The sequence below is a fragment of the Sorghum bicolor genome, chromosome 3 (assembly GCF_000003195.3).
Source record: "Sorghum bicolor cultivar BTx623 chromosome 3, Sorghum_bicolor_NCBIv3, whole genome shotgun sequence".
Lineage (NCBI taxonomy): Eukaryota > Viridiplantae > Streptophyta > Magnoliopsida > Poales > Poaceae > Sorghum > Sorghum bicolor.
The window spans coordinates 58587045-58611077 of record NC_012872.2 but is presented as its reverse complement, the minus strand read 5'-3'; the positions used below and the strand labels follow the sequence as shown (position 1 = coordinate 58611077).

The 24033-nt window shown below is 42.1% G+C and overlaps 4 protein-coding genes across 10 annotated transcripts; 2 read left to right on the top strand and 2 right to left on the bottom strand.

Annotated features, from left to right (window-relative positions):
- LOC110434200 lies at positions 1157–9180 on the top strand. 6 transcript variants are annotated; one of them, XM_021458007.1, is made up of 10 exons: positions 1157–1628; positions 3742–3785; positions 4156–4264; positions 4349–4427; positions 4519–5102; positions 6010–6295; positions 6369–6639; positions 7300–7449; positions 7878–8354; positions 8493–9180. In XM_021458007.1, exons 1-10 carry the CDS (start codon positions 1439–1441, stop codon positions 8772–8774), a joined length of 2472 nt encoding a protein of 823 aa, XP_021313682.1. In that variant the 5' UTR covers positions 1157–1438; the 3' UTR covers positions 8775–9180. The 6 variants fall into 6 exon arrangements, with proteins under 6 accessions (XP_021313682.1, XP_021313681.1, XP_021313680.1 ...); XM_021458006.1 differs by having other exon boundaries at positions 4156–4270; XM_021458005.1 differs by having other exon boundaries at positions 3742–3794.
- On the bottom strand, positions 10041–13753 carry LOC8061818. Its single transcript, XM_002456049.2, has 7 exons — positions 13410–13753; positions 13247–13308; positions 12439–12524; positions 11789–11874; positions 11589–11712; positions 11006–11074; positions 10041–10307 (listed from the first exon to the last, which is right to left on the bottom strand). The coding sequence occupies exons 1-7, from the start codon at positions 13707–13709 to the stop codon at positions 10219–10221; spliced, it is 816 nt and encodes a 271-aa protein (XP_002456094.2). The 5' UTR covers positions 13710–13753; the 3' UTR covers positions 10041–10218.
- LOC110434033 (aspartic proteinase oryzasin-1-like) lies at positions 14175–19369 on the top strand. Of its 2 annotated transcripts, none has more exons than XM_021457568.1 (14): positions 14175–14326; positions 14775–15145; positions 15246–15306; positions 16074–16168; positions 16265–16377; positions 16499–16667; positions 16798–16837; positions 16925–16989; positions 17582–17695; positions 17816–17880; positions 18066–18222; positions 18308–18427; positions 18674–18762; positions 19043–19369. In XM_021457568.1, exons 1-14 carry the CDS (start codon positions 14230–14232, stop codon positions 19125–19127), a joined length of 1641 nt encoding a protein of 546 aa, XP_021313243.1. In that variant the 5' UTR covers positions 14175–14229; the 3' UTR covers positions 19128–19369. The 2 variants fall into 2 exon arrangements, with proteins under 2 accessions (XP_021313243.1, XP_021313244.1); XM_021457569.1 differs by lacking the exon at positions 14175–14326 and adding an exon at positions 14352–14426.
- LOC8060141 (mannan endo-1,4-beta-mannosidase 1) lies at positions 19645–23095 on the bottom strand. The gene is made up of 3 exons (XM_002456048.2): positions 22648–23095; positions 22342–22536; positions 19645–20729 (listed from the first exon to the last, which is right to left on the bottom strand). Exons 1-3 carry the CDS (start codon positions 22987–22989, stop codon positions 19968–19970), a joined length of 1299 nt encoding a protein of 432 aa, XP_002456093.1. The 5' UTR covers positions 22990–23095; the 3' UTR covers positions 19645–19967.

The following is a 24033-nucleotide window of genomic DNA, read 5'->3' as shown; positions in this document are numbered from 1 at the left end:
CCTGGCACGCAAACAGGGACTCGAAAGAAATACATATCGTACGGAGTACTACGCTGGACGCGGCACTGCCCATCCTTCCCTGACAAGGTGTCCCATCCTGCTTGAAGATAAAGTAGATAACCCATCGCCACGCGGGTCAGATGTTGTATGACACGTAGGGTCAAGGAATAATTGGCCCACATGCTAAGACCTTGTTTAGTTTCAATTTTTTTTAAAAAACGATACCGTATCATTTTCGTTTTTATTTACAAACATCATCCAAAGTAACTAGACTTAAAAAATTCGTCTCGCGATTTATAGACAAACTGTGTAATTAGTTTTTATTTTTATCTATATCTAATGCTCTATATATGTACCGCAAGATTCGATGTGACGAAAAATCTTTTGGGTTTTTGCATAAACGCCTAAGGCCTTGTTTAGATGCAAAAACATTTTGGGTTTTGACACTGTAGTATTTTCGTTTTTATCTATATTTAATACTTTATGCATTTGCCACAAGATTCGATGTGACAGGAAATCTTGTAAAGTTTTGGTTTTTTTTTTATCTAGGGCCTTGTTTAGTTCCAAAAATTTTTGCAAAATTGATACTGTAGTACTTTCGTTTGTATTTGACAAAAATTGTCCAATCATGGACTAACTAGGCTCAAAAGATTCGTCTCGTCAATTTCGACCAAACTGTGCAATTAATTTTTATTTTTATCTATATTTAATACTTCATGCATGTGTCTAAAGATTCGATGTGACGGATAATCTGAAAAATTTTGCAAAATTTTTTGGGAACTAAACAAGGCCTAGGCCTAAGCCTCGGGGCGGAACTTTCCCGTCCTTGTTCGCGTTGCGACTTGCCAGAGTGCAGCACTTCGCGGAGAGAATCACTCTGCATGTTACACCTACGTGACGCAGACGTACCCACTGAAGCACCGCGGTGACCACGTATGGGTCCGAGGAGGAGAGTGGGCCCATGATGTCAGCGTTGGGGCGTCGACGTGTGACCTCAGTGGATCAACGCGGCAGCGACAAGTGTGCACGGGGTGGATAGAGAGGAAGGGGGAAGAGTGGGGTTGCGGCGTTGCGCGGACAAAAATTGAGAAATTATTTTTTAATCCATTTCTTCTCGGCCGCTGCCCATCGAGGTATATAAAGGTAGGCGAGGGGGAGGCAGGGAGGGTTTTGGAATTTGGCCGCCGTTTGCGTTGCGCTTGCGTTGCGTGGGTAGGGGAAGGAGTAGCAGGCGGCCAGGCGCAGAGCCGCAAAAGCAGACGCGGAAGCAGCTCAGGGCCCAAGCGAGCCGAAGCGGGGAGGCGACGCCGCTGCACTACCGCTCGCCTGGTCAAGCGATTTGCCGCCTCGCGGGAGCCAGTTTTGGCGTCGGCGTCGGCGGCGGCGGCGGCGGCGTTGGCGGGGAGTTCCCGGAGAGGGGTTCCGGTGACCGGCGAGGATGAGCGGCGGCGGCGGCGGCGGCGGCGGTGGGGGAGCCAGGGGACCGTCGGGGCCCGTGCCGGCGTCCGCGAGGAAGCTCGTGCAGGGGCTCAAGGAGATCGTCAACCGTCCCGACGCGGAGATCTACGCGGCGCTGCGGGAGTGCGACATGGACCCCGACGAGGCGGTCAGCCGCCTCCTCTCCCAAGGTCCCATCTCGTGTCACTCCCCTTTTCCCTCACTGTTTCGTGTGCAGGCTCGGCCGTTACTGCAGGGTGTTTGCGTGCCTGACTGGATTGGATGAGCGCGCGCTGGGGAGTTGTATATAGCGTCGGGTTATCAGGAACCGTGCTTCCTCTTGCCCTTCTACTTGGCGATTTGCTACTGCTCTGCTAGTATTCGGGTCGACTGTGCTGCACGTTAGTGGCAGCCTGGCAGTACTGACTAGAATCTCCGTTTCGGATTCGATTGATTTTGCGAAGATTTGGTTCAGGTCTTTGGTTTGGAAGTTTTCGGAATGTTTGCAGTGTGAAATTCGGTTCAGCGCATATTACTTGCGCTTCTCAGTTCATTTGCGGTTCACTGTAGAAAATAAAACTTGGCCCTTTAGCATTTTGGCGGGTTACTGTTAAGCTTCTGGGACTGTAAGGAGGAGCATATGGTTGTTACTTGTTATTCATGAACTGGAACAGTTTTTTCCTGTTATTGCCATCACGCTAGGTTCCTTTGTGGTCACAGTGTTTGATGGCTTCAACTGTTTAGAGTTGCAGTAACTATGGATCTGTCAGATGTTTGCATAAGAAATAGGATAGTTCAATTTTTCTCGCGTGTTTAGTCATTACAAAATGGATTGGATTGGCTGAAGGATGGTAAAACACGTGGACATTGGGAGATGCAAAGAAAATAGATCACCTGGTTAGAAGGCCAGGAAAGGTGAAGCCATTGACTGAATGCAACTGATGCTCTAAGAGCTTTGGTTGTTTGGGTCTTAAGTTTTGTCAAAGAACAACAAAGCCTTACTGGTCCCAACAAAGGTGGGTTGGCTAAAATAAGAAGATAAAATCAGAATGACATGTCTAAACTTAGCTTGTAGTCAGATACAAAGGATATTAGTCCTCTATCTTACTTTTGAACTTTACAGTCTGATTTCTTTCATCTCAGGCAGAATTTGGATGAACTTGCACATGTCTTATATGACTCTGTTTACTTTTGGAATGAGCGTCTACATCTGTCTTCTCAGGTTAACCGTATGCTTCAACATGCCAATAATATGATATAGATTCCATTAAGATGATGATATTGTCTTTATACACGAGCTTAATCAGAGAGACCACAATTTATGTTTTTTAAATTATTATTATGCATGCACCTGTATTGCTTTATAGGTCTGGTTTCTTGTTTTTGTGTTTGGTACTGAGAACGAATTGGTGATTATGGTCTCAGATTCCATGTTGAGTTATATTCTTTTGTGGTTCATGAAGTTAGATCTGTATTAGCATCTGCGGCCACTTTTGTTGTCCGAACCACCTTGAGTTTGTAATTCACAATTTTACATGAACTAATGAAAATTGTGAGAGATGGTTAGCTGGAACATTATCTTAATGAATGTTTGAGTAACTGCATGAACCTTTGTTATGTTGGTCACTGACTGCTGAACATCTTGTTTTCATGCAAGATTAAGGGTTTCATACTTTCATGAACCTTGGGGATGCTTTGTGGTAGCTATTTTGTGTTGTCCCAAATGGCTCTATTTTAGTTCCTTTTGTTCTGTTTAACCTGGTTTAAGTCTGATAAGTAGTGACTGGTGGCATCGCTGTCCTTGGTTGAGTTTGGCCCTTGGTTGCCTTGATTCTGACTAAGAACTGTTTGAACTGGGTAAAGTTATCTGTTAAGGGTAGAACTTGCTGCAATTTAGTTACATCAGAATGCAATTCAGATTTTGCCTGTTGTGGAAATGTTGTATATCTTGTGCGACATATTAATATACCTATTATGCATTTTAAAACACTGACTCCTCTGGTCCATACTGTTCTCAACTTTATGAGGGAAGTCGGAGAATGGATCCAAAAAATGTTTGAATTACATGGGCATATTTCTAAAATTATCCAGCACAATTTGCGTAGATAAATTTTGGTATGCTGGCATTGCAGCTGAAAAGAGTTCTTTCTATTGCTCAATTCAATATACAACAATTTTGTCTTTTTCTTGAGATACACCAGTTTTGTGTACAACAGCAACATAGAATTAAAATTGCTTTGTTGTTTTCATTGTTCCACAGTTATTCACTTGTATATAGCTCACATATTGTTGATCTTTCTCCAGATACTTTTCAAGAGGTAAAGAGCAAGCGTGATAAGAAAAAGGAGGTCAGTCGAGTATGATCTTTATTTCAATCTGCCAATGCCCTTGGTAATTTCAGTTTGCCTGATAGCCAACTTGTTTTTTTTTTTTTTTTTTTTTTTTGTAACATTTGAGAATTCGTTTTATTCAGTTTTGCCTGATAGTTCTAGTCAACTGTTCTCATAAAAAGAGGTTGTAGCTTATCTTCAGTTGCCATATTATTTTGTTTGCTGGATATCTAGAACCAATAATGATTGTTTGATAATACGATTTTTTAATATCAAGGCTGGTGATTAATTCTGTGCTAATCTTGCGTTTAGAATCTCTTGATTTGCTTTACTGTGTCTTGCTTTAATCTTGAGAACCTACTTGATGTATTACTGAAATTTCGCATAGGTTAAAGAAACCCCAGAGCCAAGATCTCGAGGGGCAAGTAACTCGAGTCGATCCAGTAGAGGTGGCGGGGACCGTGCTGGACGCAGTTCAGTTCAATCTGGATCCAGTGGTACTGGTATTTTTTTTTAATAAGGAAGTTCCACTCCATGAGGTTTGGCATTTGGTCACTCAGTTTATCATCTTCCCTTTTCAGATTATATGGCTTCAAGGTCATCAATATTGGGGCCTGCTGTGCCAGCTACGAATGCCATGCAGAAGCCAGCAGTTCCTAGGTAATGAATGTTCAGGAGCTGGAAGTTCTAATTTATCTGATTGTTTTGTATGTAGTAGAGATAACCTCTATGCTTTGCTATTCTGTTGCAGTTCGTCCACAAACAAAGATGTGGTTCCTAATGGATCAGTTGGAGCACCACAATCATCATCTGGTTTTCAGCACAATTGGTTTGGGGTGCCAGGTCAGATGTCAATGGCTGATATAGTGAAAATGGGAAGACCTCAAGTGAGGTCTTCTGGCAAGCCTATGGCTGCAGCAAAACAATCTACAAGCACAGCCCTACCAACTACTTTTGATCAGGGCTTTCCTGCTCTCCCAGACCCTATTCCACATACTGTGAATTCTAGTCATGGTTCTGCTGGGAACAACCATACACATGAGAATGATTGGTTTCCTCGGGATGAGCCGCCATCTGGAGCTCAGTCCACAGGCATTGAGGCATCTGGTGACCAGTCGCTATCGGTGGCATCACTGGACCAATCTATGTTGGTTGCTGATGCTGCTTACTCACAAGAAAATTCTCATGCAGAAGAGAACAACTCCATTGCAGTTAAAGCAACACTGTCTTCTGAAAGACACTTGGAAATTGTGGAGGAGGACAATCATTTCAACGATGGGTTGCAGAACTCAAGTGCTTACCAGGCTCAATTGCATTCCTATGTTGATAATGAAGGTTTGTGTTAAGAAACTCTACCAGTTTAGGTCTCTTCTCCAGAACAGAATCTAGGAGCTCTATCTTTTGTGTCCAGTGGGCACCAAGCAAACTTATACTAATATAATCAACAAAGGTTGAAGAAACCCAAATTTATTGTTTCTAACAGGCTATAATTTCAGTGCTCCTTTGCCTTCGCACAAGAAACCCAAATTGACTATTTGTTCAGTTTTGCATTTTATGCCTTGTCCCTTATGTCTTCAAGTGTTACTGTGCTAGTGTATATTAAGATCAAGAACGTCATGGAAGAATCATGTTAAACTTTGAGCACAACGTTAGATGTAAAGAACACACTGTTTTATTAAGAAATATTTACCTTCCTGTTACTTAATTGGCTGTAATTGTGATATAATATCATTGAAAAGTAATCTGTTATTTGTATATTTTTAGGTGCCATTTTTTCCTCACACCAAGATCAAGGTTGTTGCATTAGTGTCATGAAATATAGAAGATTGAGACTTGTACTTGGATGGAAGAATTTGTATTTGTGTTGTCTTGAATACATATATGGTCGATAATTTTACAGTTTCAACAATATGCAATAGCATAATTGTGTCATAGTATGTGTCATGTCGATATGATTCGATACTTGAGAAACGTATGGTCAATTGGTCATACATACCCTAAGTTTGTGGATCATTTTGTATGTACAGTGCAAAATCTCAGCTCACAGAATTTAGTTGTGGGCTAATTATTCTTGCCCCTTGAGGCTATTATGACTAATGCTGTTTTAGGCTGTTAGGCATGATTGTTGTCTTATTGGCTCACAGATTGCTGCGATACAAATGAGCCACAGTATAAATTTTGCCTGCAAATTCTAAACATGGACTCTGACTATGCTTTTGAACCTTTTCTGTTTGTTTCGCAGTTGAGATTTCCAATGTTGATGCAGAATCAGCTGCAGCAAACTTTCAGCATTTAAGCCTACAAAATGAAGATACAGTGGCAACCAAGTCTGCTGAAGATAACCCTGCGGTTATACTCCCTGATCACCTACAAGCTGCAAATGCAGACTGTGCTCATTTGAGCTTTGGTAGTTTTGAATCTGGTGCCTTCTCTGGCTTGCTTTCGTCAAAGGTCCCAAAAGGCAGTTTGGAGGACAATGAGGTGCATATTCCAGATGAATCCCCATCAGTTAATCGAATAGATGTCAGGTGAAAATTTTTTCCTGCAAATTTGTGATTCAAAACATGAGATGTACACTCTTCTGATGAGGTTGCTTTGCAGGAATCAAGATTACTATGACAACGATGCTCTAAATTCTTCAGCAAATGAGGATGTTGAGACAAGAATTGGTACTAACATGGATAACATTGATGGACCTTCAGTTTCAGAGTCTGATGTACTGAGGCAGGGGGCCATAGATGTGCCTGGTCTTCAATATGAGCTGCCATCAGTTTCAAGTCATGCATATTCAAACACAACACAGCCAATTACAATGGAAGACCCACAAGGAAACACACAAGCACAACCCCTTTCCCATTTTTCTGGCTTACTGGTACATTTCTCTTTTTCTCAGAACAGATAGGATCAATGACAGTTCTGTTATGATGAAATAAGAGCTAGAAACTTAACTTTCACCTATATAAACTTGTCCTCTGGATTTGTTGCTTTGATCACAGAAGCATTAAGTAAGCTTTGATGATTTCTTTTCTTTGATGAAGTTACAAATTTATCTGTTTTGCCTCGGTTAAGGAAGAAAGTAATAATGTGGATGTTCAATAAGTCTTTGCTTGCTATTTCTATTGCATTAATGGTTTTGGTGTCTTATTCTTTTAACAAATATCCAAACTGGCACATATATGGTATATGAATGTAGCTAGTTTGGTTTCAAATTTCAGTACATTATAAATAGTATTAATATGCCAAAAATATGTGTCTGCCTTCTCAGAGGATATTTAGATATATTCTCCATTGGATGTTGCTATCAAATTGATTTACATGTTGCCTCATCGGTACTGAAATGTCCTAATGTTTTGTTTGAATACCGTAACTTGAAAATTTGAATTAAAACTCAGTATCAGATTTCTTACAACAATGACTGCAGTGGAATTGCACTTATTGTTTTACTATCTTCTTGGCTAGTTTTATGGTCTTGTTTTGTCCCCTTTGATAGTCCTTAATTCCTTAATTTTGTTATTCTGGTATCTTCTTGCAGCAAGCAAATACTCTACCCAATAACTTGTTGGGGTCAAATCATACCCCTCTTCGGGAGTTTGACTTCTCGCAGTTGCTTCAGACACAGTCAGCTCCAAAGTATAACCCATCTGTTGCACCTAATAATCTGCCAGCAATCTCCATGCAAGAGGTAATTCAAAATTTTGATATGTTTCTGTATATATCTTATCCATTGTGTAGTATAATGGAACATTTGGTGCAAGCTTTATTTTCTATTTTTTGTGCACACTCCAAATTTTTGAGTGATAAGAAAAGATTAAGACCCCCTCTTTAGCATGGTATTCAAGTTCTGGAGAACTCATTGTGGTACCTCTTTGTTTCTGTATGTTACCAATTCGTATTTGCAGTGTGGTAGCCCTTATTTTGATGCCCATGGAAGTTTGTGGCATGTTTATAAAATTAATCATATGCTTATGTAACCTGTCAGTTTGTACTTTTATGTCAGCTAGATGGATTACTCATTTTGGGGTCATTTGTGTGGTGATGTGGTATACATGTTGATGTGCTGTTGCTTCAATTGTCTCATTGCTGCATTTCACTTTTTTGGAATTTCTCCAGACTTTAAAACCAGGAGGCTTCCCCAACACTCAGTCTACACAACATGTTCCCAGTACAAGCATTCCGTCGGGTCTTCCTCTCCCACAACAATTGCCTGTATACTCTCAGCCAACTCTGCCTCTTGGGCCTTTTACCAGCCTGGTTGGCTATCCATATTTGCCTCAGAACTATTACCTACCTTCAGCAGCCTTCCAGCAAGCGTACTCAAGTAATGGGCCTTTCCATCAATCTGCTGCTCCTGCTGTGCCTGGAGCTGGTATGAAGTATTCGATGCCACAATACAAGAGCAGCCCTCCTGCTTCAAGCTTACCACAGCCATCATCGCTCTCTGGTTATGGAGGGTTCGGAAATGCAAATAATATTCCTGGAAATTTCAGCCTAAATCAGGGTGCTCCCTCTGCGCCCACAACTTTGGGATTTGATGAAGCTTTAGGCACACAATTCAAAGACCCCAACCATTATGCAGCTCTACAGCAGGTAATGATGACACGATGCTCTGGTTGATCTTCTGGTGCCCTTGGTTGGATCTGTAGCCTTCTTTGGTTGCATGAAGTTTTTGTTTTTGTTTTGGAGGTTCATTTCATTCTGAAGTGTGCCTTTTTGTTTTCATGTCAGAGTGATAATTCGGCAATGTGGCTTCATGGAGGCGCTGGTTCAAGAACAGTTTCTGCAGTTCCGCCTGGTAACTTCTATGGTTTCCAGGGCCAGAGCCAGCAGGGTGGCTTCCGCCAGACACATCAGCCCTCTCAATACGGTGGTCTTGGGTACCCAAGCTTCTACCAGTCGCAGGCCAGTCTGCCACAGGAGCACCCCCAGAACCCCACCGAGGGAAGCTTGAACAATCCGCAGGGGGTACCATCCCAGCCATCGCACCAGCTCTGGCAGCACAGCTACTAAACCTTCTGTGCTCTCTTGAGAGATGCCTCTCTACACTGCCAGGTTACCTGCAAAGCCTTGGCATGCTGCGCCGTGAAGCGAGCAGACTAGCTGAGCTGCCGTCTTGAGCGCTGCTGAGCAGAGGAGGATCCATCCAACAGCGATGAAGTGTGTTGTTTTTCTTTTCCTTTTTTTTCCCTTCCAGCTGTGTGTTCTGGATCAAAATTAGGCTGTCGTGGTTTTTACTTGATAGTGAGTGGTGTTGCAGAGGTGCTATCTTGTAACGGTAAAGTCCTAACTCATCTAACAGATCTGCTTCTCATACCCCTGTAATGTGCCATTTTGTTCTTGATGCCTACAAGCTTCTACGTGTTCCAGCTACACTTGATATGCATGCATGTTTATGAAGCTGCAGTCCTGGTTTGCAGATGAGAGTGGGTGCTGCTAGCCTGCTACAAATTTCCCATGGGTTTTGTTCGCTTTGATGAGCTTTGAAGATCCAAGCAAATATTAAAGTCACCAAAACTGTGGACTGGCATGCCATGCAAATGTTGACTACAAACCACTGCAGCAATTTATAGACCTGCTATGTTGTTCTCGAGCCAGTTTTAATGGACTGGCAGAAGTGCCATGTTGTCCCATGGAAATTGAACTGTACTGTATCTGTATGCATTGGAGTTCTTGCATTTAAATTCCAGGACTATTCTGACAAAAAAAACCTCGTCAGAAATTTTGAACACCATTCCTTTTCCATGTTATATATGAATTGATATATGATCCATGTCATCCCCGTACACAAGGTATTGCAGACAATGGAACCATTGTCTGCAAGTACGACACTTGGTCCTATCACTAGGTATTGCAGGGACTAATATCTCAATTGTCGAACATGCCAATTAAGTCGATGACCTGTCTTGAAAAAAGTAGCAATGGCTCACTATGTTTCCTCGTCCATGTTTCGTTTCAAACTGCCAGGTAACTAAGTACAATGATGGATTCAACGTCCATCTCAAGGAAATTACTAATTACTCCCTCCATCCTAAATTGTAAGTCATTCTAAAAATCTTGGAAAGTCAAACATTTTCACGTTTGACCAAAATTATAAAGAGAAATACTAAGATTTGTAACGTAAAGTGAGTATACTATGAAAATATAATTAAGAAAGAATCTAATGATACTTAGTTGATATCATAATAATTATTATTTTATCATATAAATTTGGTCAAACTTAGAAAAGTTTAACTCTCGAAGATTCTTAGAATGACTTATAATTTGGGATGGAGGGAGTAGCAAAGAACAATAAGCTATTGAAGTGGAGTACATAAACTCATACTCAGGTGAGACGACCTCGAAATTTGAACGCTGTATACATTTTCCCAAGCAAATACGAGTTACATATTTTGAGTGGAGTACATAAAACAGGACTGCTTGGATCGACCGATCTGAGTTACTTCTGAGACATTAGCTATGTAGTTTTCTTCTTCCTTATAATGCCTTCTAATGTGAGATCATTGATCTTCGCAGCAAGGATGAAATCATTACTCGTTAAACCTCCTATAAACACAATAAATGATCAATACCAGAGCAAAGGCATTTAGGCATGCCTCAGTTTTTAATAAATGATCAACTTGGCTGGGGTTTCCAGCTCACAATTGAAGTGCAATTGCATAACATTGACACCCAAAACAAGCTCTAACAAAGGACACCTAGTGCTAAACCATTAGCAGTAGTAGATAGACTAAAGTTTCAGTTTGATCATATAATCCTACAGTATATCTCCATTGATGTGAACTTTAGCAGAATAAAGGATTCAATATAAACAAGTCATTTTATCATTTTTAAGCTTTAGCATACCTTTCCCAGGGCAAATTTGTAATTGCAAAGTCCTGTCCTGAGCTCATACTTTCTCTTACAAATTCACTTGACTAAGTTCCTTACAAAGAATATAATGTTCGATTGCTTCAAGATGTTTAAAACCTTGTATAAGTATAACAAAGCAAAAGAAAAAAAAACACATATGGGTCTGGTTATTTGGATGGGAAAATTGCAAACTGATTGATAACAATGTCCAAATCCTTGAAGCAATAAATTTAATGATGGGAAAATTGCCTGGTCATCAGACTTATTGTGACCGAGGTGATGTCTAGTTTTGGAATGAATAATTTGAAAAGAAGCTAATACAAGTGATTTGCCTAGGTGCCACATAAATCAAAATAAACTAGAAAAAAAAAAGAACCACATGAATCACTTACTGACAGAATGAGTCCAAACATCAATTTTCACGTTATTCCAACCAACAAGATGAAGATCTGGATGGTGACCTGGAAAAGGCATATCTGTTTGAACATAATGCCTCACATTGTTATAAAAGGAAATTTCGCACCAATTTATTGGATTCTATGTGGATAGCAAAAATTACAACCAGTTTTTCGATGGTTTCACCAAATATGAAACTTTCACAGCATGCTATACCTAATTGTCGCGTGATGCAACTAGAGTAAACACCCTGCACAGTACATTGATGCAAAGTAGCTTGGTTCCGACATCTTGTATCTACGAGGGAATAATATTTCATGAAATGTTTCAGTTTCCTTCATAGGAATTCTAGAATAATTCCCCAAATTTTACTGGAGTAGGGTTTGTGGATCTCCTGTCCATTATGCTGTTCAGATAACAGTCATAGGAGAACAGGCAGTTAGAGAACTATATTCTGCAGATAAAGCGGTTGGAGTTGCAGTTTCTTGGATTGATTCTAGCTGTTATACAATATAGGTGCAAAAGTTGACTATTGACCAAAGAAATAAGACAATAAGTAACATGAAGAAAAGAAAGGACCTTCTTCCTCAGCGATAGCAGCAACAAGTTGAAAGAACTCAAGTCCTTTAACAAAGTTCTTCACCTTCCATGCTCTATGTAATTTCAGAACATCACCTTCAGTAATGAGTTCCCAACCATTCACCTGTTTTCAGGTATCAGCCATTGGAGTAGGAATTAGGATGATATTAACCAAATTTTCACTGCAAAAATATACAGACCTGTTCAAGCAACTTTTTAGCAGAATCTTCTGACATGGGATGTAAATCCTTAGAGTTGCATGGAACACAGCTTTTCATTGCTAATTCTGAAATAATAAAAATACATAGGATTATTTAAAGAGTGTGAGGCGTAGACACACCATTAAAGAGTTTTTAAAAATCTGGTCATAGTCAGAAGAATATGATACTAAGTTTCTAACATATATTTTTTTCTTATGAAGAATAAAATATAACGGCTTTGGAAGTACAAAAGCTTTGCACCATACGTAATTAATGCATCACTATTTGTTCACCATGGCCATAAGAAGGTACCCTAATTATAACTCAGGAAGTACGATCATACGTGCACGTTTATGATGTGCTTATTATTGTCTTGCCTCTTTTACATTTCAAAAGAATTCATTGAGAAGGATCACTTCAAATCTGAAAACAAAATCACTAAAAGATAGATACCATGACAAAATATAGAATGGTGTGATTTTTCCATGTCTTACAGTGTCAACAGTGATAGATAAGATGCTTACACATGAACATTAATATGTATAAAATTGATGGAAGCATGAATGTATGCATCAAATCTGTGCGCGATGAATGTCAGTCAGTAAGATGCAACTTTAAAGAAACCAATGTATATAAAGAATAAAGATGACCTTGACTCTCAGGGGAGCTATGGCACCCTCTTGCAGTCAAAATTTTATTTTCGTCTTGCCCTCTAGTGTCCATCTGATAGAAAGGGCTGCATAAATAGCGATGTCTGCATTCAGTGACAAAATATAAAAAGCACACACAGGATATGAAACAATACCATTTATCAGGGAGCTTGAAACATAAGAATCATATGCTTCAAGGTGATGTGGTGAATAATCATGAGTTCAGAAAACCATAAGCTCAGCTTTAGAAAATTGGTTTGCTAGGTCGAATTTTACATTGTTTTCACATCTAGCCATATATAACAGGCATGAAAAGGGCGCTTTTTGATTGAGTAAAAACGTTTACAAGGCTGTGTCTAATACCCCATCACATTTCTTCAGTAGCATATCAAGCAGTGTAGAGTACTTAAAATACCAACCAAGTGTACCAACTCTTTGGTTCACTAAATAGATCATTGTACACAAAAAAGTACAAATCCTCAATTCCACGTGAAACATCAATTCTTAATCCTTGCTTGAGTGGGTTCTTTCAATTCCTCGAAAGACCGTTCTTTCAAGTTAATAATCTGATTATAGAACAATAACGATATATATCCCTGGGACATGAGCCAAATGGCATTGAACTAAATAAAATAAAGTTTCATACAGAATAATGGTTCCTGTGATCCCACTTTCTAGAATTAACACAGCCTTCGCTAAAGTTCCTTGCACCGGCATAGCAATAGCCACTCGTAGGGCACGCAGGCGCACGCATATGCTGCGATGATGCTCAGAAAGTTGTAGGTAGAACGACTGAACGAGGATATACCGTACAGATCCAAGACGCGAAGGCTTCCTGCGGACGAGAGGCCAGCTAGAAGCTGCCTTTGCCTGCACGGCCAAGAGAGAGATGCACATCACTAGCAGCGCACGGGAGGTGTTTGATGGATGTGCTTACATGGGGATCGGAGGAATCCTCTCATCATGCGCACCTGCCCTACGTAGGAGCGCGATAGGAGGAGGAGACGCGCCTGCACCGTCGCGGCCCGGAGCATCGGTGGCTGTGGCTCCCGCTGCTTCGCCGGAGCCGGATCCGGAGAGGGAAAAGCGCGGAGTCCGTTTTGCGTGGCGCCTGAGAAGAGAGACGAGACGAGAGGGACGGCACTGCAGGCGGAGATGCTGACGTCTGACCATTGGACGGACCGATGGAAACAGACCTGTGATTTAGGGCCTGTTTGATTGAGATCTGGCCTGCTAGGCAACACACAGGGATCGGACTGGGCTGCATGCATGGAGCGTCGTTTTTGCAGCTTGTGCCGCCGTCTGTTATCTGATGGACGCACCGAGAATTTTCAGCAGCCGGACTCTTGTTTCTTGGCACCACCCTACAGTTGTCCAGGAGAGGACAAACAAACTTGTTGGTGTAGAACATTGCATCTTTTCAGTACAAACACGTAGACACGATGAAATCTTCACGTGTCATGCTTTGGGGTTTCTGAACCGTGTGACACACTCTAGCATCTGCGTTAGCGTTTTTTGTAATTCAGTCGGGAAGTTTGAACAAAAAAAAAAAGCAGTTTGTTGTTTGCATTCACTTTCCACGCATTGCGTGCCAGTATCAATCCCCCTCCCCCCGCGCATCGGTGCATAGAAAAGTAAGCCTAGCTAAATGCTTACTCCTAGCTGGATAGCTAGTACTTTTTGAGCTCACAGAAACTGGTGCTCTATCTCTAATCAAACGGCTCATCAAAGACGACCCGAAGATCACACGGCTAGAAGAAGCCTAAGCTCAGTTCTTTTAGAATATACACCATGTGTCCACGTCACTATAAACTTCGAGCCCCCAGACCCCCACCGAGCAGTGCACAGTGCGGCACGCCAGCACGAGTGGGTGGTTGCTTTTGCTCAGGTGAGTGCATAGTTCTTCGCTTCGGAATTTGGGTTAGATTTTACGGAATCACAGGGTGATTCGACTCGAGCAGACTTTAGCACTCGTGCTGTCGATCTAGGTCTGTTTTGGTGGGTTTTTGCGGGGTCGGTGGATTGAATCAAGCCGAGCCAGAATCCCGCCATTTCAGTTGATTCGCTGAATTTTGCATGTTTATTTAGCTTAATTATCGATATCGACTTCTCTCAGAGCTTAGCTTTGTGTTTTCTGTTTTTGTTAGTAATTTAGTATCCAAAATCTCTCCCTCCCCGAATTGGTGATCAGTTCGAGCGGCTGTTACGATTTAAACCCTCCCGGCTCGCTTTCGCCTTGATCATCAATTTTGCAATAATAGCTTCCTCATTTTAATTTGTCTTCCGATTCATGCCCCTCCTGTTCTTTCAAAAAAAAATTGTCTTCCGATTCGCAGCTCGCCGTGCAGCCATGGGAACCGGCCGCGTCGCGCTCCTCCTCCTCCTCTCCGCCGCGCTGATGCAGGCTCTCCTCCCCGCGCCGGCAGAGGGTTTGGTCCGCATCCCGCTGAAGAAGCGGCCCGCCGACAAAAACGGCCGCCTCCAATTCCATGACGAGCGGCGCCGTGGCTTCCTCGGCAGCAACGCCGCCGCGGCCTCGGAGAAAGCTGAGGCGGAGGCGGAGGGCGACATCGTGGCGCTGAAGAACTACCTCAACGCGCAGTACTACGGCGAGGTCGGCATCGGCACGCCGCTGCAGAAGTTCACCGTCATCTTCGACACCGGCAGCTCCAACCTCTGGGTGCCCTCCTCCAAGTGCTATTTCTCGGTGGGCATGGTGTTGGACTCTGTGATTTGAGACTGTTTTACTAACTGTGTCCTTGTGTGTGGCTCTGAACTGAAGAGTGTCTTTTGGGTTTTTGCTGCAGATCGCTTGCTACTTCCATGCGAGGTACAAGGCCAGCCAGTCGAACACCTATAAGAAGAATGGTTTGTGATTTCAGCCCTCCTTGTGTTTTGTGTTAATTTGGCACAGCTACTTCAGAAATTTTAGCTAGATACTGATGTGCATAAAGTATTTTTAAAGACATATTAGCTTAGATGTTTTGTTTTCTTTTGGAAGCTAGAAATCGTAGTGTTTGTGTAGAACTAAGACTTACTTGTCGATATCGAGAAGCTGAAAATTTCGAAATATAAGAACTATGTATGCTTATTTAAATATGTCACAGTCCAAAGTACTCTTCCAACACCCCTTTCCAGATAATTGGTATTATGCCTTGGTATGATTGAATGTCTCGGAGTCCATACTCGTAAGACGGGTACCGTTTCAAGGTAGGCATGAACTTCACCAGCTGGTGGCAGGTGCGACGCAATGTGGAGGTAGGGTGGTGCACTGGCCACTGGCGTAAGCAAGAAAAAAAGATTTAATATTAAGTTGCTCATTTTGACCACATGAATCGGTTAAAATCAGCAATATTCCTTCAAAATTAATACTTCGACTATTTGTGCGTGAATGATGTGCACCACCACTTATTTTTCATGCTAGCTTCCCCCTTGATCACCAGTAAGCAGCTTGTTGTCCATTTGCTGTTGGAGAAATAACAGCCCATAACTTTTTCTGGGAGATCAAAGATTCAACTCAAGTTTGTTCCAGTTATCCTTGAGGGATAAACAAATATTACATGACTTTATGCTATTAAGCCACATTAAGATGTTTGGTTAATGTGATTGTAGTTCATCACTGCGCCATCTTGCAGGGAAATCTGCTTCAATACATTATGGTACTGGTGCAATTTCTGGCTATTTCAGCCAGGACAGCGTGAAAATTGGTGATATTATTGTGAAAAAACAGGTTTATCTGTGTCACCATGTATACACTTGTTTTATGTTATCTGGTCATGTACATCCTTTTTTAGAATATGCTGATTTTATTGCATTGTTCTGTTAGGATTTTATTGAAGCTACGAGGGAACCAAGCCTTACTTTCATGGTTGCAAAATTCGATGGCATTCTTGGGCTTGGATTCAAGGAAATCTCAGTTGGAAATGTTGTACCTGTATGGTGAGCAAGCAAATATATATGTAACGCCTGTTTGTTTGGTAATATCTAAGTTGATATGAATGCTCCCTTTGTGCATACCTTATGGTTACTAGATCTAAATAGTGTCACTCCCAATTTGTAGGTACAACATGGTTAACCAAGGTCATGTTGATGATCCTGTTTTCTCATTCTGGTTCAATCGACATGCTGATGAAGGGCAGGGAGGTGAAATTGTGTTTGGAGGAATTGATCCTAGTCACCATAAGGGAAATCATACATATGTCCCTGTTACTAGGAAGGGATACTGGCAGGTTAACATCCGCTTCTAGTTTATTGTGTAACTATTAAACTATGAACATATGCACTGGTAACTAACTAGAAAGAGATACTTTCTGCTGACAACTTTGACCCATGAGATGATCTCTCATTTGCTTCCTACAGTTTGATATGGGCGATGTCCTGATTGGAGGGAAGTCCACAGGTGGGTTTATCATTGCTTTCATTAAAATATACTTGTATTAAACGCAAAATTTTCTACTTAATTTGCAATGCCTCTCTGTTTCATTAGGATTCTGCGCTGCTGGCTGTGCAGCAATAGCAGATTCTGGAACTTCATTGCTTGCTGGTCCCAAGGTGTGTTGTGGACTTTGTTTAGTTTTGTTCTTACTTCTTAAAAAGGAAAACAGGTCTATTACATCTCATCCTGGGGGACTGTTAGCTTATAATTACTCTATTTAATGAATCCATACATACGGAAATGAATATGATTTCACATTTGTTATATTAAGGAAGTGAGCCTAGTTCAACTGGTTAGGGTGGGAGGTGTGCATCTCAACCACCTAGGTCCGAGTCCTCTACAACCGAATTTGGTTGTTTCTTTACTCTTTAACGAAAAACACCTAGTTCCTCCTAGGTTGAATTGAATCTCGTTTTACATTTCTGATATTATATATCTGATAACCAAAGCGGCCAAGTGATTTGCAGAAGTTTGACTACTATGCTTTCTGCTTAAAGGTGCCTTTTTAGCGCATAAAGTGTGCACTGCAACAGTCCAATATTGATTTTTTAACTTAGTGCTTCTCGGTTGTTACAGTGCCATACTAATGAGCTAATGTGACAATAAGACATAGAATATCTATACTGTGATTGATATTTCTATCCTAGTGCGTCCATTGCAATTTTTAATTTAATCTCTATGTGTTTAGTGAATTATGTGGATATGCAGGCCATAATTACTCAGATAAATGAAAAGATTGGTGCTGCTGGGGTAGTCAGCCAAGAATGCAAGACAGTTGTTTCTCAATATGGGGAAAAGATCCTAGATCAGCTGTTAGCAGAGGTTTGCACATTTATAAAGCATGCAATCCTCAAGCTTGTGTCATAGTTTTATATTTTTATTATTATTCATATAATAGGCATGTCGAAAGGATGCTAAATTTTCTCTGGGCTAACGATGCAGACACAGCCAGCAAAAATATGTTCTTCGGTTGGTCTATGTACTTTTGATGGAACTCATGGTGTTAGGTATGGGTTGTGAAAAGTAATAATTACTTGAATTTGAGTGCTGCATGATGATCAAATATCATAGAAAGGGCGAACTGCATGGATCTACTGTTCCATTTATTGTGTGCTCTCACATTGTGTGTCTGTGTCTTGATATCTGAGATGTGACTTATAGATGCTTTGTGCGGCTGTACCCAACAATGCAGTGCTGGTATCCGAAGTGTGGTAGATGTTGAAGCTGGGAAATCAAATGGCCTCTTCAATGATGCAATGTGCAATGCCTGTGAGACAGCTGTTGTATGGATGCAGAGCCAACTTGCACAGAACCAAACTCAGGATCTAGTGTTGCAGTACATTAATCAGGTTAGTTTCGTAGCTTGTAATACCAATGGAAGAATCAAACTTAGTACAATTCTTCAAATGTTGCAAAACTGGTTGAACTTTGCAGCTATGTGAACGGATTCCTAGCCCTATGGGAGAATCATCTGTGGACTGCAGCAGACTTGCATCCATGCCTGACATTGCCTTCATCATTGGGGGTAGAAAGTTTGCGCTCAAACCAGAACAAGTACTGCTTCTTCGCTACTGCTGTTACCTTGTTTCTGTGTGGAAACTGCATCCAGATTACTTATCAAGCTTATTGAGCATAAATTTTTTGTTGAGTAAATTTAGCAAAACTACATACAATTGTCAGAATTTAGCAAAACTACATACAGTTGTTCTATTCACATGCAGTCAAATTGTTATATTCTGCTACTCTCTTTGGATTTTCAGAAAACTAATCTGATTTCCCCCTTTCATTTCTGTTGTTTAGTATATCCTGAAGGTTGGTGAGGGAGCTGCTACCCAATGCATTAGTGGTTTCACAGCTATGGACATTCCTCCTCCCCGTGGTCCTCTTTGGTAAATTATTCTCCTTTTGGGGTTCTTACAGCCTTTGCCATCCAAAATAAATCCGGGAGCCATCATCTAGCTGTCTTGTTTTTACATCATCTCTCATGTAACAAATGCAACGTTGTTAAGCTTTTCCAGATTTTAAGGATTATAAGATGGCCCGGCTCTATTCTTTGTGGAAGTTATTCCCCAATCTTTGTTGTGTTTACTGATCGTCCTTGTTTCTGAAATCCTGAAAGAAAAATGAATTAATGTTCCTCAGTCTGAAAGTGACTACTTGCTGACACAGGATCTTGGGCGATGTATTCATGGGAGCCTACCACACAGTCTTTGACTACGGCAACCTGAAGGTTGGCTTCGCAGAGGCCGCATAAGATGGCCCCCATGGCGATCGAACTATGCCATGTAACGCAAGCATGTATGTAATATATATATTACATGCTCAATAATGCTTATGTGATCTGAGGTGATACCTCCTGTCTGTTTCAACTGGCTAATATATTTGTCAAGTTAGGGTTTGAAGCTAATTTCGTGGCTGTTGTGAACTTGTGATGTTTGTGCTTGCCTCTAGACTCTAGTATTGATATATTTTTTGGGCTGCATGCCTATTTGGAAATGGAACACTGGATAACCGCATACGTGCATTGCATGCTTGTTAGGTTCCCACGACCCACCGTCCGTCGTGATGCAGAGCTAGGAACCATGATACAGCTAGCAAGCAAATGCTGGCAAGAAGATAACTGGTCCAGTACTTTTAGTATGATGTTACTTTTCTCTGATGCTCAGCAAGGAACCAGAGGACAGCAGCTTACAAGGAAATCGAGTGATCACTGGTCAGCACTCAGTAGTTCCTACGGAGCAACTAAGGTGGATGGGAAATACAAGGAACTATTTTAGAAAAGAAGGGTTCTCTCCATATAAATCATAAGAAGTTGTAACCTTACTAGCAGAGGCTGCTTCATAGTTCTTCCACAGCCTTTGCATGTAACTTGGCTCCTCTCGTGATCCACAAGAACACAAGACACGGAGGACGACGCCACCTACACGTACACAACTCCTTGCCTCCCGGATGAATCTTCAAATCATCTCGAGGAGACATCGATACACCCACACACACACTCTTCAACTTATCTCGCCACACACGTAATACGACCCCCAAACGCACGACAAAGACGCGTTCTCCACCCCGATCTGCAGACTGCAGCCCATCACTTTCAGTTGCCGCCGCCCTTGGCGCCCTTGCCGGTCTTCCCGCGCTGGACCTTACGCGCGCGCACGAACGCCCTGACGAGCCCCTGCAGCCTCCGGCTCTGCGTCGTGATGACTCCGGTGGTGGACGGCGCCTGCCGGAGGACGACCTCGTAGCCGTCCCCGTACGAGTCCATCCCCTCCGTGAGGAGCTGCCAGAAGAGCGCGCCCGCCGCGGGCCCGCCGGCGCGCGCCGAGTTGTAGACCTTGGCGTACACCGCGGCGAACACGGCGTCGCGCTGGCCGTCGCCGCTGTACCCGGGGTCCCTGCGCGACTTGCCGAACTCGGCCACCAGCAGCGGCTTCCGGAGCACGGCCTGCGCGTCGGCGATGTGGGCGTCGAGCCAGGCGCCCAGGAACCGCAGCTGCGACGGCGCGTCCAGGCCGGGCAGCCACTGGTCCGGGTACGAGTGCACGGTGGCGAAGTCGACCCCGGGCGCCTGGTTGTTGGCGATGAAGTCGGTGCCCACCTGGTAACCCGACGGGTTCACGGAGCTGCGGCGGGACGGCGGCGACGAGGCGCCGTAGAAGCCCTCCAGCCCGGCCTCCAGCAGGTGGTTGCCGTCGATGGACTTCACGTGCGCTGCCATCTCCGTGATCCACGACTGGATGGTGTGGCCGGACACGTCGGACTGGCAGCGCGGCTCGTTCATCAGCTCCCACGCCATGATCGTTGGGTCGTCCTTGTACGCCACGCCGGTGATCGTGTTCACCCTCGTCAGAACGGCCTTTTGAGACGATTCATGAATGAAAAATATGAGCAGATTTGTCAGAAGCGTGCTCGAACTAGCAGTAAAGATTAAAGATTGACGCAAGTGATTACTAGTAGTAGTATATAGTGCTAGTGGCTAAAAGAGCGCTAAAGTATGAAGTCCTAGTTCCAAAACAAAGCATTGTTTGACTGATTGTCTGATGCAGAGCAACAAGAACCACAGTTTGTGCAACTTTCTTTCTTTCTTTCTTTCTTTCTTTTTTTGGCCTTTATCTGCTCGCCTTCTGCTGCCTGTTTTCCACGAATGTAAACAAGAACCACAGTTTCTCTTCGAAGTGCAAACAGTGCGCAGAGTCTTCACCGACAGCGTCACAGTGCATAGACAATAATAAGTTCACTGTAACTTGCAGTTATTCAGACCAAAATAACCGCCTATCAAAATATGCAAAATTGGAGTGTGAGTATAGGTTTTGGACTCTAAAAGAAGGAACATGCTATCTCCTCAAGGTTAAGGCCCTGTTTAGTTCCCCACCCAAAAATTTTTCATCCATCCCATCGAATCTTTGGACACATGCATGGAACATTAAATGTAGATAAAAAAATAAACTAATTACACAGTTTAGTTGAGAATCGCGAGACGAATCTTTTAAGCCTAGTTACTCCATGATTAGCCTTAAGTGCTACAGTAACCCACATATGCTAATGACAGATTAATTATGCTTAATAAATTTGTCTTGCAGTTTCCTGACGAGCTATGTAATTTGTTTTTTTATTAGTTTCTAAAAATCCCTCCCGACATCCTTCCGACACATTCGATGTGACACCCAAAAAATTTTCAGCCCCAATCTAAACAGGCCCTAAATATTTTGCCGGTGATTCGGCAGATCAAAACGAGGAAAATGTTAATGCCACACATTTATGAATTTTTATTTCCTTGGCCAAAACAAGAAAGTATCTCTCTTTTCAATAACCGATTTGAAGGCAAAGATTTTGATTTAACCAAAGGAATTTTGCCGGTGATTCGGCAGATCAAAACGAGGAAAATCTCAATGCCACACATTTATGAATTTTTATTTCCTTGGCCAAAACAAGAAAGTAGTATCTCTCTTTTCAATAAGAGATATGAAGGCAAAGATTTCGGTTCAACCAAAAGAATCAACAAGAAATGTATAATTTGTTTAAAAAATGCTTCAAAAAAAACAAGGAATATATAATAGCCAGCTAAACCTTCTAAACAGGGTGAAATTCCCCATAAAAGAAAGGAACACGGGCCATGTAATTGTCCATGGTAAAAATAACAGCCAAAGGAACTACTCCCTCCCTCTCTCCGTCCCCAAAAGCCAAAAGAGTACAGTACAATTCTCTTCTTTCAAGGAGGCAAGCAATTTTAAGGTTAATCAAATCTGTACAAAAGTTAATAACTTTCTATCATGCCGAAATCATTAATCATCATAGAATTTTCGTACTATTTTTTTATAAACTTAGTCAAAGTTAAAAATTTTTTGACTCTGTTCAAATCTAGAATTACACTTTTTTAAGACCGATGAAGGAGTATGATCTTTTGAAAACAGGTAAGACTCCCCGACTGACTACTGACATAGAAATGAGCTTACAGTACTCTCTCTCACCTTGATATGGTTCTTGTAGAGGCCCTTGGCAACAGGGTTAGTGAAGAACTCATCGTCAGATCCAATGGCCTGCCCCTGCTCCCTCGCCCACTGCACGTACTGCTTCCTCCCTCCAAAGCTATCGTAATTGTTCACAAGGCTCAGTATCATCTTAATCCCGTACTTCCTAGCCTCAGCTAGCACGAAATCCAACCCCTGAATGAACAGCAGATTAAAACACTGACAATGCATCAGCTCACAAACAACGGAGGTAGATAGCCAGAAAACATCTCAAGAAACTGAGTCGTCGTTAACTGTAGTACGGACCTGGAAGGTGTTCTCGTTGTAGCGGCCGGGAGAGTACTGTAGTGCACCGCTGCTGCCGCCGCCGTCGTTGAACGCCCACGTCCTGGCCACGGAGAGGCCGGCGCCGGCGGCCTGGCTCAGCGCCGAGGTGACCTTGCCCCTCTGCGCGGGGTCGGCGCCGAGGGTCATGAGCCAGTAGGCGTTGAACCCGTTGGCGAAGAACGGCTTGCCGTTGTGCACGAAGCGGGTGCCCTGGACCCTCACGAACGCATCGCCGCCGGCGGCCTCCGCTGCCTGCTGGCCGCCTCCGTGGACGAACAGGACCAAAAGCAGAGCAAGAGCTCCGCGACCGCGAAGCCCCATTTCTCTCTCTTGTTTTCTGTGTCCGCTTTGTTCTTGGATGGCGGCAATGGTGGTGAGGTGAAGCGAGGATGAAGAATGCAATGCAGCGGGAGGAGGGAGGATGACACAAGTCTCTAACTGAGGTTTAAATAGGCCACAGGTTTGGTTTCAGTGAACTTTCTTGGGGTAATCTGCATCACGGGAAAAACAGTCTCTGAACCAGGTAGGCCCACTTGTCAGTGGCACCACTGTTTTAGCAAGCTGAGCGGGAGAAGGCAACATCGACTTTAGTTTTTTTTTTTGAAAAAAAGCAACGGCATCAACTTTATTTGGGTCTTGTTTAGTTTCGAAAAGTGAAAAGTTTTTTGTACTGTAGCACTTTCGTTTGTTTGTGACAAATATTACTCAATCATGGACTAACTAGGATCAAAAGATTCATCTCGTGATTTATAGATAAACTGTGTAATTAGTTTTCTGTTTTCGTTTATATTTAATGTTTCATAGGAAAAAGTCTACATAACCCCCCAAACTATCTAGAGTGGAATACTTCACCCCCCAAACTATAAAACCGGATATTCTACCCACTGAACTTTCAAAACCGATCAAATAACCCCCTCGAGTTGTTTTAGAGGGCGGTTTTGTCTTTTTCTTTTTTATTTATTTCCTCTGAATCTTTAAAAATTTATAATAAATTACAGAAAATTTATAAAATAAAATATTCAATTTTGTTGGACTCCTGATGAGTAGATCTACATAGTAAATATATAATATTATATACTTTAGTATAAAGTTTTTTCTATACCTTTAAATCTATGTTTTTCTGTAATTAATTAGAATAATTTATATATATAGTTCTTATGGTCCAATTGTGGTAAAATTTTTATGTTAGGCTCATTATTGTATGCTTGAACTATGGTAAAAATTTCATACTCATTGGATCACATATAACTTAGTTATAGATAAAGTATATATTTAACAAGAATAAAGCTAAATAAATCTATAACTAAATTATACTTGATCCAATGGATACGAAACTTTTACCATAGTTCAAGCATACAATAATGA